This window comes from Salvelinus alpinus, chromosome 3 (assembly GCF_045679555.1).
Source record: "Salvelinus alpinus chromosome 3, SLU_Salpinus.1, whole genome shotgun sequence".
NCBI lineage: Eukaryota > Metazoa > Chordata > Actinopteri > Salmoniformes > Salmonidae > Salvelinus > Salvelinus alpinus.
Window position 1 is genome coordinate 90455238 of NC_092088.1, and position 13690 is coordinate 90468927.

The 13690-nt window shown below is 42.0% G+C and overlaps 1 protein-coding gene across 7 annotated transcripts in view; it reads right to left on the reverse strand.

Moving 5' to 3' along the window:
- Window positions 1-13690, reverse strand: part of col19a1 (collagen type XIX alpha 1 chain) — a 259676-nt gene that overhangs the window by 31470 nt on the left and 214516 nt on the right. For all 7 annotated transcript variants that reach the window (XM_071394460.1, XM_071394459.1, XM_071394458.1 and 4 more), the window contains 6 exons: window positions 11168-11221; window positions 9643-9687; window positions 7503-7547; window positions 6939-7001; window positions 5340-5375; window positions 1277-1321 (listed from right to left, as the gene is read on the reverse strand). In XM_071394460.1, coding sequence (XP_071250561.1) covers window positions 1277-1321; window positions 5340-5375; window positions 6939-7001; window positions 7503-7547; window positions 9643-9687; window positions 11168-11221 — 288 coding nt within the window. The remainder of the gene's footprint in view (window positions 1-1276; window positions 1322-5339; window positions 5376-6938; window positions 7002-7502; window positions 7548-9642; window positions 9688-11167; window positions 11222-13690) is intronic.

Below are 13690 nucleotides of genomic sequence, written 5' to 3' on the forward strand. Positions count from 1 at the left end.
ACAGATTACACTGTAGAAGACTGTGACAGGGCTTTATAAACAGATTACACTGTAGAAGACTGTGACAGGGCTTTATAAACAGATTACACTGTAGAAGACTGTGACAGGGCTTTATAAACAGATTCCACTGTAGAAGACTGTGACAGGGCTTTATAAATAGATTACACTGTAGAAGACTGTGACAGGGCTTTATAAACAGATTACACTGTAGAAGACTGTGACAGGGCTTTATAAATAGATTCCACTGTAGAAGACTGTGACAGGGCTTTATAAATAGATTACACTGTAGAAGACTGTGACAGGGCTTTATAAACAGATTCCACTGTAGAAGACTGTGACAGGGCTTTATAAACAGATTACACTGTAGAAGACTGTGACAGGGCTTTATAAACCGATTACACTGTAGAAGACTGTGACAGGGCTTTATAAACAGATTACACTGTAGAAGACTGTGACAGGGCTTTATAAATAGATTCCACTGTAGAAGACTGTGACAGGGCTTTATAAATAGATTACACTGTAGAAGACTGTGACAGGGCTTTATAAACAGATTCCACTGTAGAAGACTGTGACAGGGCTTTATAAACAGATTACACTGTAGAAGACTGTGACAGGGCTTTATAAACAGATTACACTGTAGAAGACTGTGACAGGGCTTTATAAATAGATTCCACTGTAGAAGACTGTGACAGGGCTTTATAAACAGATTACACTGTAGAAGACTGTGACAGGGCTTTATAAACAGATTACACTGTAGAAGACTGTGACAGGGCTTTATAAATATATTCCACTGTAGAAGACTGTGACAGGGCTTTATAAATAGATTACACTGTAGAAGACTGTGACAGGGCTTTATAAACAGATTCCACTGTAGAAGACTGTGACAGGGCTTTATAAACAGATTCCACTGTAGAAGACTGTGACAGGGCTTTATAAATAGATTACACTGTAGAAGACTGTGACAGGGCTTTATAAATAGATTCCACTGTAGAAGACTGTGACAGGGCTTTATAAACAGATTACACTGTAGAAGACTGTGACAGGGCTTTATAAATAGGGGTTTCAGAAATACAATGGTGGCATACAAAATGCATTGAATTTCACATGCCTTTATCAAATACTTAGGCACCTCAGGGGGAAGCAAGGGGGGAAAACATGTGTTTCTATGCATCACTACCTTTTGGTTGGGTTAGGTTCTGTGTGATATTTTTCCATCACAAACAATGAGTTGTGTTTATGGAAAACAGCTTCAGAGAAACAAAATAAAGGTGCTTACCCGTTCTCCCTTGGATCCTCTGTCTCCTAGTCTACCTGTGGCTCCCTGTAAGAAGATAAAACATATCACAGTATGAACACATGACAGAGGAGTGCAGGTTCTGTCTGAAATGCTCTGCTGATTGCAGAGAGACAGAGAAGTCCCTCCAGACCAGAGAGAAGAGCAAAGAGCACTGCTAAATAATTGGATATTTGGAATGAAGATGACCCTGAGGCTAGTCTTCTCTCTCTTTACACACTCCTCTCTTTGTCTCCTCTCCTCTCCTCTCCTCTCCTCTCCTCTCCTCTCCTCTCCTCTCCTCTCCTCTCCTCTCCTCTCCTCTCCTCTCTTTGTCTCCTCTCCTCTCCTCTCCTCTCCTCTCCTCTCCTCTCCTCTCCTCTCCTCTCCTCTCCTCTCCTCTCCTCTCCTCTCCTCTCCTCTCTTTGTCTTCTCTCTCTTTACCCACTCCTCTCTTTGTCTCCTCTCCTCTCCTCTCCTCTCCTCTCCTCTCCTCTCCTCTCCTCTCCTCTCCTCTCCTCTCCTCTCCTCTCCTCTCCTCTCCTCTCCTCTCCTCTCCTCTCCTCTCCTCTCATAGCACTCAAAAGCACACTGCTTTTGTTCAGACACCCACTGAGGCCAACGTGGGTCTAATCTGTTGCTCTGTAATCACCCCCATCAACATCAACCAATCCTCCACACTCAGGGTCATTTAATGATTGCTTATCATTTTAAATTTCCCAACCCACGCTTGCGTCTTAGCTTATTTACATTCAAAAAAGGTTTATTGTTGCAATAACTAGACTGCCAGGTCCCGTTATAATCTTAACAATTGGTGGCAGCAGTGAAGTGATTGACAGGATGTCTTTCATTCCAAATCCTCAATCAAAAAACAATCTTTTTAAATGATTCTGGGATGACTGTTGTTCCTGTGTCTGAGGATTTATGGAGTTCTCCAAGGACTGTGTTTCACCTTCCACATTTTCTGTCACAGCTTCCCTGCATCACATAGCCCCACTTCCCTCTGTGGACTGTATGCCGCCTCCCTCCTACTCTGCCTGCCTGCCAGCCTCCCTCCCTCCCTCCCTCCCTCCCTAGCTGGGAGAGAAACACCTGTCATTAGCTCTATGTGCAACACTTCTCTCAGAACTACACTCCTCCATTCTCGTCTCCTCTCTTCCCTTCCAGGTCTCCCTCGCTCCCTCCATCTCACTGACTGTATAACCTCTGGGAACATCTTTGTATCCATTTACTGCAAGGATTACTGCCGCCATGCAAAATACAATCTGGCACGATCATGTGGTTTTAAAAGCAAGCGGGCAGCAGCTCTTTGCGGAACTCTGTTCTCCTCCTCCTCCTCCTCGCCTGCCTTCATCTGCACCCCTCTCTCTATTTTTTATTTCTGCTATGTTATTCCCCAACGCCTGATGGAAGGCTTACATCTATCATCGTGCCCACTGAATCTGACTTCCAATGTCGCTCCCTGGGCCTGGCATTAAACCTCAAAGCCAGATGATTGCAGTAGAGTGAGAGGAGTTTTTAGGGAACGTTTAGAATAGGAGCACATTCACCTGCTAGATGGCACTGTTGCCCCACCCAATGATTGAGAACAAGAGATACACCATCTAACAAGGCATTCAAATCTCTCTCTCTCCCTCTCTCCCTCTCTCTCTCTCTCTCCAAGTTGTTGTTGATGGAAGTGGGTGAAATAATAATAAGTTGGCCCTTCTTTCCGCTCGTTCACTGTTGAGATCTCTGTGATAAAGACTGACAGATGTACCAATGTACCGACCAGTTACTGTATCTGTTGTTGGTATTTATAGTTCAGATAATTAGAATGGAATTGATGGTGAATCATACTGTTATAGTTCAGATAATTAGAATGGAATTGATGGTGAATCACACTGTTATAATTCAGCTAATTAGAACGGAATTGATGGTGAATCATACTGTTATAATTCAGATAATTAGAATGGAATTGATGGTGAATCATACTGTTATAATTCAGATAATTAGAATGGAATTGATGGTGAATCATACTGTTATAATTCAGCTAATTAAAATGGAATTGATGGTGAATCATTCTGTTATAATTCAGATAATTAGAATGGAATTGATGGTGAATCATACTGTTATAATTCAGATAATTAGAATGGAATTGATGGTGAATCATTCTGTTATAATTCAGCTAATTAGAATGGAATTGATGGTGAATCACACTGTTATAATTCAGCTAATTAGAATGGAATTGATGGTGAATCATACTGTTATAATTCAGATAATTAGAATGGAATTGATGGTGAATCACACTGTTATAATTCAGATAATTAGAATGGAATTGATGGTGAATCACACTGTTATAATTCAGATAATTAGAATGGAATTGATGGTGAATCACACTGTTATAATTCAGATAATTAGAATGGAATTGATGGTGAATCATACTGTTATAATTCAGATAATTAGAATGGAATTGATGGTGAATCATACTGTTATAATTCAGATAATTAGAATGGAATTGATGGTGAATCACACTGTTATAATTCAGCTAATTAAAATGGAATTGATGGTGAATCATTCTGTTATAATTCAGATAATTAGAATGGAATTGATGGTGAATCATACTGTTATAATTCAGATAATTAAAATGGAATTGATGGTGAATCATTCTGTTATAATTCAGATAATTAGAATGGAATTGATGGTGAATCATACTGTTATAATTCAGATAATTAAAATGGAATTGATGGTGAATCACACTGTTATAATTCAGATAATTAAAATGGAATTGATGGTGAATCACACTGTTATAATTCAGATAATTAGAATGGAATTGATGGTGAATCACACTGTTATAATTCAGATAACAGCACTACTGTCATGGGCTAGATGCTAGATAACAGCCCTACTGTCAAGGGCTAGATGTTAGATAACAGCCCTACTGTCAAGGGCTAGATGCTAGATAACAGCACTACTGTCAAGGGCTAGATGCTAGATAACAGCCCTACTGTCAAGGGCTAGATGCTAGATAACAGCCCTACTGTCAAGGGCTAGATGCTAGATAACAGCACTACTGTCAAGGGCTAGATGCTAGATAACAGCACTACTGTCAAGGGCTAGATGCTAGATAACAGCCCTACTGTCAAGGGCTAGATGCTAGATAACAGCACTACTGTCAAGGGCTAGATGCTAGATAACAGCACTACTGTCAAGGGCTAGATGCTAGATAACAGCACTACTGTCAAGGGCTAGATGCTAGATAACAGCACTACTGTCAAGGGCTAGATGCTAGATAACAGCACTACTGTCAAGGGCTAGATGCTAGATAACAGCACTACTGTCAAGGATGCTGCTGGTACATATTTTTGTTGAGGGACATATTGTGTGTGTGTGTGTGTGTGTGTGTGTGTGTGTGTGTGTGTGTGTGTGTGTGTGTGTGTGTGTGTGTGTGTGTGTGTGTGTGTGTGTGTGTGTGTGTGTGGGTGTGTGTGTGTGTTTGTATGTGTGTGTTTATTTGTATGTGTGTGTATGTATGTGTATGTGTGTGTTTATGTGTATATGTATGTGTTTGTGTATGTGTGTGTTAATGTGTATGTGTGTGTATGTGTGTGTGTATGTGTGTGTATGTGTTTGTGTGTGTATGTGTGTGTGTGTGTTTATGTGTATGTATGTGTGTGTATGTGTATGTGTGTGTTTATGTGTATGTGTGTGTTTATGTGTATGTATGTGTGTGTATGTGTATGTGTGTGTTTATGTGTATGTGTGTGTTAATGTGTGTGTGTATGTGTGTGTGTATGTGTGTGTATGGGTATGTGTGTATGTGTATGTGTGTGTTTATGTGTATATGTGTGTGTTTATGTGTATGTGTGTGTTAATGTGCGTGTGTGTATGTGTATGTGTGTGTTTATGTGTTTATGTGTGTGTGTGTGTGTACGTGTATGTGTGTGTTTATGTGTGTGTGTGTGTGTGTGTGTATGTGTATGTGTGTGTGTGTGTGTGTGTGTGTGTGTGTGTGTGTGTGTGTGTGTGTGTGTGTGTGTGTGTGTGTGTGTGTGTGTGTATGTATGTCTAAGTTATTTTCTCTCACCTCGTACCCAGGAAGTCCATCTTTCCCGGGCCTCCCCTGCTCAAGGAACGATCAGAACACAAAGAAAGAAAACAAAGACATTTTGTTTCGGCTCCAACAATCCAACGTTCGATCGGGTCGGCCCTGGTGCATTCTGGGTATGCGTCTCAAATGGCACCCTATTCCCTATATACTGCACTACAGGGCTCTGGTCAAAGTAGTGTACTATATAGTGAATAGGGCTCTGGTCAAAGTAGTGTACTATATAGGGAATAGGCCTCTGGTCAAAGTAGTGTACTATATAGGGAATAGGGCTCTGGTCAAAGTAGTGTACTATATAGGGAATAGGGCTCTGGTCAAAGTAGTGTACTATATAGGGAATAGGGCTCTGGTCAAAGTAGTGTACTATATAGGGAATAGGGCTCTGGTCAAAGTAGTGCACTATATAGCGAATAGGGTGCCGTTTGTGACAAAGTAATCTCTCTCCACAGTTAATGGGATATCTGAAGCGTGGGATAACGATGGTGATTGCTGTGTGAACACTAATGTTCCACTCTCTGCTTACAGACTGATGGAATTATAACTAAAGAAACCATTTCTGATGATAATAACATACAATAATGTCATTATTCTGCAAAACAAGCCTGGACTAATATGCTTACTTAAACCAGATTTTTAAACAGATTGTTCCTTAAATCAAACTCTTTCATTGATATGGAAATACAGACATCGATGGTAAATGTAACACAGCACTTGGCTCTGCAATGTGAGGGACTGTGTTGTTATCAATATAAACTATGTCTACAAACCTAATACTGCCAGCGTACTGGCAGTCTGAGCCAATACAGTCATATAGGAACATTGCACATCTCTCAGCAATATGTAGGAACCATCTACTTTGTGTTCATTGGTAACATTTGCATATATTCAGAACCTTTGACTTTTTCCACATTTTCTTACGTTGCAGCCTTATTCTAAAATGGATTAAAAAAACATGTTTAATATTTCAGTTTTTTTGTTTTTTGTTTGTTGATAAATTAGCATTTCTAAAAACCTGTTTTTTCTTTGTCCTTATTGGGTATTGTGTGTAGATTGATGAGGGGGAAAAACAATTTAATACATTTAAGAATAAGGCTGTAACGTAACAAAATGTGGAAAAAGTCAAGGGGTCTGAATACTTTCCAAAGGCACTGTATGTACTGTACATACAGCAACATTTCACTTGGCTCTGCATATACACTCTTAGAAAAAAAGGTTCCCAAAGGGTTCTTTGGCTGTCCCCAAAGGTGAACCCTTTTTGGTTTCAGGTAGAACCCTTTTTGGTTCCAGGTAGAACCCTTTTGGGTTACATGTAGAAAGGCTCCTACATGGAATCCAAAAGGGTTCTACCTGAAGCCAAAAGGGTTCTACCTGGAACCAAAAGGGTTAAACCTGGAACCAAAAAGGGTTCTACCTGAAACCAAAAGGGTTCTACCTGGAACCAAAAAGGGTTCTTCAAAAAACCCTTTAAGGTTCTATAAAGCACCTTTTTTTCTATGTGTATGGACTACCTCCCGTTGAGGGTAGGTATCTAATCAGGAGTATGAGGAAGGAGGAACAGAGGTAAAGTAAGATCCTTACAGGAGCACCTTGGGGTCCCTCAGGACCTGGGAATCCTGTCTCCCCCAGCGGGCCCCTCTCACCCTGTCAGGGAATAAACACTCATATGTGTCACTGTTACTGTGTGTGTTTGTGTGTGTGTGTGTGTGTGTGTGTGACAGAGAGAAGGAGGGATGCCTTTGACTGACAGCTGACAGAGAGAGAGAGAGAAAGAAAGAGAGAGAGAGAGAGAGAGAGAGAGAGAGAGAGAGAGAGAGAGAGAGAGAGAGAGAGAGAGAGAGAGAGAGAGAGAGAGAGAGAGAGAGAGAGAGAGAGAGAGAGAGAGGGAGAGAGAGAGAGAGAGAGAGAGAGAGAGAGAGAGAGAGAGAGAGAGAGAGAGAGAGAGAGAGAGAGAGAGAGAGAGAGAGAGAGAGAGAGAGAGAGAGAGAGAGGGAGAGAGAGAGGGAGAGAGAGAGGGAGAGAGAGAGAGAGAGAGAGAGAGAGAGAGAGAGAGAGAGAGAGAGAGAGAGAGAGAGAGAGAGAGAGAGAGAGAGAGAGAGAGAGAGAGAGAGAAATCAGAGAGAAAAAAGCATCCGGCTTACTTACCGGTTCCCCAGGGATCCCCGAATCACCGCGAGCTCCAGGTTTCCCCTGTCAATCACACAGACAGGATGAGAACACCACACATTAAACAGCTTCTCAGACTGGTTTCATATATCTACCCATCTATGTTAGCTAGCACCTCAACGCTGTCCTGTCTAGCAGGTATTACTGTACTACAGCCCTCTACCTGGGTGTACATCTGAGGGACTGTTCACTGGGTATAGTATTACATCTGAGGGACTGTTCACTGGGTATAGTATTACATCTGAAGGACTGTTCACTGGGTATAATATTACATCTGAGGGACTGTTCACTGGGTATAGTATTACATCTGAGGGACTGTTCACTGGGTATAGTATTACATCTGAGGGACTGTTCACTGGGTATAGTATTACATCTGAGGGACTGTTCACTGGGTATAGTATTACATCTGAGGGACTGTTCACTGGGTATAGTATTACATCTGAAGGATTGTTCACTGGGTATAGTATTACATCTGAGGGACTGTTCACTGGGTATAGTATTACATCTGAGGGACTGTTCACTGGGTATAGTATTACATCTGAGGGACTGTTCACTGGGTATAGTATTACATCTGAGGGACTGTTCACTGGGTATAGTATTACATCTGAGGGACTGTTCACTGGGTATAGTATTACATCTGAGGGACTGTTCACTGGGTATAGTATTACATCTGAGGGACTGTTCACTGGGTATAGTATTACATCTGAGGGACTGTTCACTGGGTATAGTATTACATCTGAGGGACTGTTCACTGGGTATAGTATTACATCTGAGGGACTGTTCACTGGGTATAGTATTACATCTGAAGGACTGTTCACTGGGTATAGTATTACATCTGAGGGACTGTTCACTGGGTATAGTATTACATCTGAAGGACTGTTCACTGGGTATAGTATTACATCTGAAGGACTGTTCACTGGGTATAGTATTACATCTGAGGGACTATTCACTGGGTATAGTATTACATCTGAGGGACTGTTCACTGGGTATAGTATTACATCTGAAGGACTGTTCACTGGGTATAGTATTACATCTGAAGGACTGTTCACTGGGTATAGTATTACATCTGAGGGACTGTTCACTGGGTATAGTATTACATCTGAGGGACTGTTCACTGGGTATAGTATTACATCTGAAGGACTGTTCACTGGGTATAGTATTACATCTGAGGAACTGTTCACTGGGTATAGTATTACATCTGAAGGACTGTTCACTGGGTATAGTATTACATCTGAAGGACTGTTCACTGGGTATATTATTACATCTGAGGGACTGTTCACTGGGTATAGTATTACATCTGAGGGACTGTTCACTGGGTATAGTATTACATCTGAAGGACTGTTCACTGGGTATAGTATTACATCTGAGGGACTGTTCACTGCGTATAGTATTACATCTGAAGGACTGTTCACTGGGTATAGTATTACATCTGAGGGACTGTTCACTGGGTATAGTATTACATCTGAGGGACTGTTCACTGGGTATAGTATTACATCTGAGGGACTGTTCACTGGGTATAGTATTACATCTGAGGGACTGTTCACTGGGTATAGTATTACATCTGAGGGACTGTTCACTGGGTATAGTATTACATTTGAGGGACTGTTCACTGGGTATAGTATTACATCTGAGGGACTGTTCACTGGGTATAGTATTACATCTGAGGGACTGTTCACTGGGTATAGTATTACATCTGAGGGACTGTTCACTGGGTATAATATTACATCTGAGGGACTGTTCACTGGGTATAGTATTACATCTGAGGGACTGTTCACTGGGTATAGTATTACATCTGAGGGACTGTTCACTGGGTATAGTATTACATCTGAGGGACTGTTCACTGGGTATAGTATTACATCTGAGGGACTGTTCACTGGGTATAGTATTACATCTGTTCATATGAAGCGTTGTTCACTGGGGATACTACTACAGTATAACTGTGTTCTGTCTGTGTCATTTCTTATAGATTTGGGAAGTCAATGTCCATGACATGTTGTAATTTCCTCAGATACCCATGATGTTTTCTGTAGCCAGCATCAAGTGCAACAAAAGAGCGTGAACAAATGGAAGATTCACGACATCCTTCTGTTGTGTGCAGAACATTAAAAGTAGTACTTACTGAAGGCCCAGGTGCTCCAGGGGTTCCAGGTATCCCCAGATCACCCTACAGGAAAACATACAGCCTTGTTTTACAACTCAAACCTACAGGACAACATACAGCCTTTTATACAACTCAAACCTACAGGACAACATACAGCCTTGTTTTATAACTCAAACCTATAGCAACATACAGCCTTGTTTTACAACTCAAACCTATAGCAACACACAGCCTTGTTTAACAACTCAAACCTACAGGACAACATACAGCCATGTTTTACAACTCAAACCTATAGCAACATACAGCCTTGTTTTACAACTCAAACCTATAGCAACATACATCCTTTTATACAACTCAAACCTATAGCAACATACAGCCTTGTTTTACAACTCAAACCTATAGCAACATACAGCCTTTTATACAACTCAAACCTATAGCAACACACAGCCTTGTTTAACAACTCAAACCTACAGGACAACATACAGCCATGTTTTACAACTCAAACCTATAGCAACATACAGCCTTGTTTTATAACTCAAACCTATAGCAACATACAGCCTTTTATACAACTCAAACCTACAGGACAACATACAGCCTTGTTTTATAACTCAAACCTATAGCAACATACAGCCTTTTATACAACTCAAACCTATAGCAACATACAGCCTTGTTACAGTATATAAGACAAGTCTACAGCACTTCACCCTACAGGACAAGATACATCTTCGTTATATAACTGAAATAGACATAGAACTACTTATACAACTATATAATGTATAAACCAAACCACCATGAGGTTAGAAACAAGAACAGCGACAGACAGAGAAGTTCTATAGAGAAGCATCATGGTTGTGTTTATGCATCTCTTAGGACTTGTCTTTCAAAGCTCCTTCTGAGCCCATTCTATTCTAGTCCATGTCGTTGTATTCAGACATATATAACCTCTTGTTGAAGTGTTGCTGTGGATCTATCAGAAACAAACTCTCCTTTACCTTTAGTGTCAAATAAAACAGCAGTGTTGAGCACTTGGCCATTTGTCTGTAATATGAGGTGTGTGTGTGAACGATATCGCCATAACTCTTTGACGCCAGCTCCCTGAAGGAAGGACAGACAGCGTGCTAGCCTTGAGATCTGGATTAAGACCTGGAGGGATGTTACACAGACACATAGAGCTGTAACCCCCAAGCTCATCTACATCCCTATGTTACAGTATGTTACTGACGGTAGTGTCATGGTAGCTATTACACTTTCCCCACTGCTCTAATTACGTTGGTAACCAGTTTATAATAGCTATAAGGCACCTCGGGGATTTGTGGTATATTGGCCAACGTACCACGGCTAACGGCTGTATCCAGAACAGCCCTTAGACGTGGTATAACGGCCATATACCACACCGCCTCATACTTTATTGCCTAACTGTAATCTGGTGAGATCATGCAGGATGAGGATGGTCCGCTCGGCCGGCTCAGCTGTGTGGCCCAGTACAGCTTGGCTTGGCTTGGCTCAGTAGTGTATAAAGGCTACAGGTGGACTGTATGTGGCTTACCTTGGCTCCAGGTAGTCCTTCTAGTCCAGGTAAACCCATGGATCCGGGATCTCCCTGGAACATAACACAGAGTAGTTAGTCTAGGACAGAGAGAGTGATTGAGTGAGTGAGTGAGAGAGGCAGAGATATAAAGAGAGAGAAGAAGAGAGAGAAGAGAGAGAGAGAGAGAGAGAGAGAGAGAGAGAGAGAGAGAGAGAGAGAGAGAGAGAGAGAGAGAGAGAGAGAGAGAGAGAGAGAGAGAGAGAGAGAGAGAGAGAGAGAGAGAGAGAGAGAGAGAGAGAGAGAGAGAGAGAGAGAGAGAGAGAGAGAGAGAGAGAGAGAGAGAGAGAGAGAGATGGAGAGAGAGAGCGAGCGAGAGAGAGAGAGAGAGAGAGAGAGCGAGAGAGAGAGAGAGAGAGAGAGAGAGAGAGAGAGAGAGAGAGAGAGAGAGAGAGAGAGAGAGAGAGAGAGAGAGAGAGAGAGAGAGAGAGAGAGAGAGAGAGAGAGAGAGAGAGAGAGAGAGAGAGAGATGGAGAGAGAGAGAGAGAGAGAGAGAGAGAGAGAGAGAGAGATGGAGTATGGCGTGAAGGATGGAGAACAAGGTGTGTTGGTATAGAACATCACCGTTCAAAACAGTAGACTGATGATGATATGTTTTTACTTCAAGACAGAACTGCCTATAAGACTGTAGATGTATCTCTCATTGCAGGCAGTCAGCAGCTTATTTGGGTCTTTCTCCTTTACTACAGTAGAAATACACATCCCTTCTCCCCTTCTATTGGTCTGGTCTGTCTCCTTTTCTACAGTAGAAATACACATCCCTTCTCCCCCTTCTATTGGTCTGGTCTGTCTCCTTTACTACAGTAGAAATACACATCCCTTCTCCCCTTCTATTGGTCTGGTCTGCCTCCTTTACTACAGTATAAATACACACCCCTTCTCCCCCTTCTATTGGTCTGGTCTGTCTCTCCTTTACTACAGTAGAAATACACATCCCTTCTCCCCCTTCTATTGGTCTGGTCTGTCTCCTTTACTACAGTAGAAATACACATCCCTCATCCCCTTCTATTGGTCTGGTCTGTCTCTCCTTTACTACAGTAGAAATACACATCCCTCCTCCCCTTCTATTGGTCTGGTCTGTCTCCTTTACTACAGTAGAAATACACATCCCTTCTCCCCTTCTATTGGTCTGGTCTGCCTCCTTTACTACAGTAGAAATACACATCCCTCCTCTCCTTCTATTGGTCTGGTCTGTCTCCTTTACTACAGTATAAATACACATCCCTCCTCCCCTTCTATTGGTCTGGTCTGTCTTCTTTACTACAGTAGAAATACACATCCCTTCTCCCCTTCTATTGGTCTGGTATGTCTTCTTTACTACAGTAGAAATACACATCCCTTCTCCCCTTCTATTGGTCTGGTCTGCCTCCTTTACTACAGTAGAAATACACATCCCTCCTCTCCTTCTATTGGTCTGGTCTGACTCCTTTACTACAGTAGAAATACACATCCCTTCTCCCCCTTCTATTGGTCTGGTCTGCCTCCTTTACTACAGTACAAATACACATCCCTTCTCCCCTTCTATTGGTCTGGTCTGTCTTCTTTACTACAGTAGAAATACACATCCCTTCTCCCCTTCTATTGGTCTGGTCTGTCTTCTTTACTACAGTAGAAATACACACCCCTTCTCCCCTTCTATTGGTCTGGTCTGCCTCCTTTACTACAGTAGAAATACACATCCCTTCTCCCACTTCCATTGGTCTGGTCTGTCCACTTTACTACAGTAGAAATACACATCCCTTCTCCCCTTCTATTGGTCTGGTCTGACTCCTTTACTACAGTAGAAATACACATCCCTTCTCCCCTTCTATTGGTTTGGTCTGACTCCTTTACTACAGTAGAAATACACATCCCTTCTCCCCATTCTATTGGTCTGGTCTGTCTCCTTTATTACAGTAGAAATACAGATCCCTTCTCCCACTTCTATTGGTTTGGTCTGTCTCCTTTACTACAGTAGAAATACACATCCCTCCTCCCCCTTCTATTGGTCTGGTCTGCCTCCTTTACTACAGTAGAAATACACATATCTTCTCCCCATTCTATTGGTCTGGTCTGCCTCCTTTACTACAGTAGAAATACACATCCCTCCTCCCCCTTCTATTGGTCTGGTCTGCCTCCTTTACTACAGTAGAAATACACATCCCTTCTCCCCCTTCTATTGGTCTGGTCTGTCTCTCCTTTACTACAGTAGAAATACACATCCCTTCTCCCCCTTCTATTGGTCTGGTCTGCCTCCTTTACTACAGTAGAAATACACATCCCTTCTCCCCCTTCTATTGGTCTGGTCTGTCTCTCCTTTACTACAGTAGAAATACACATCCCTCCTCCCACTTCTATTGGTCTGGTCTGCCTCCTTTACTACAGTAGAAATACACATCCCTCCTCCCCCTTCTATTGGTCTGGTCTGACTCCTTTACTACAGTAGAAATACACATCCCTCCTCTCATTCTATTGGTCTGGTCTGACTCTACTGTATGTGCCATG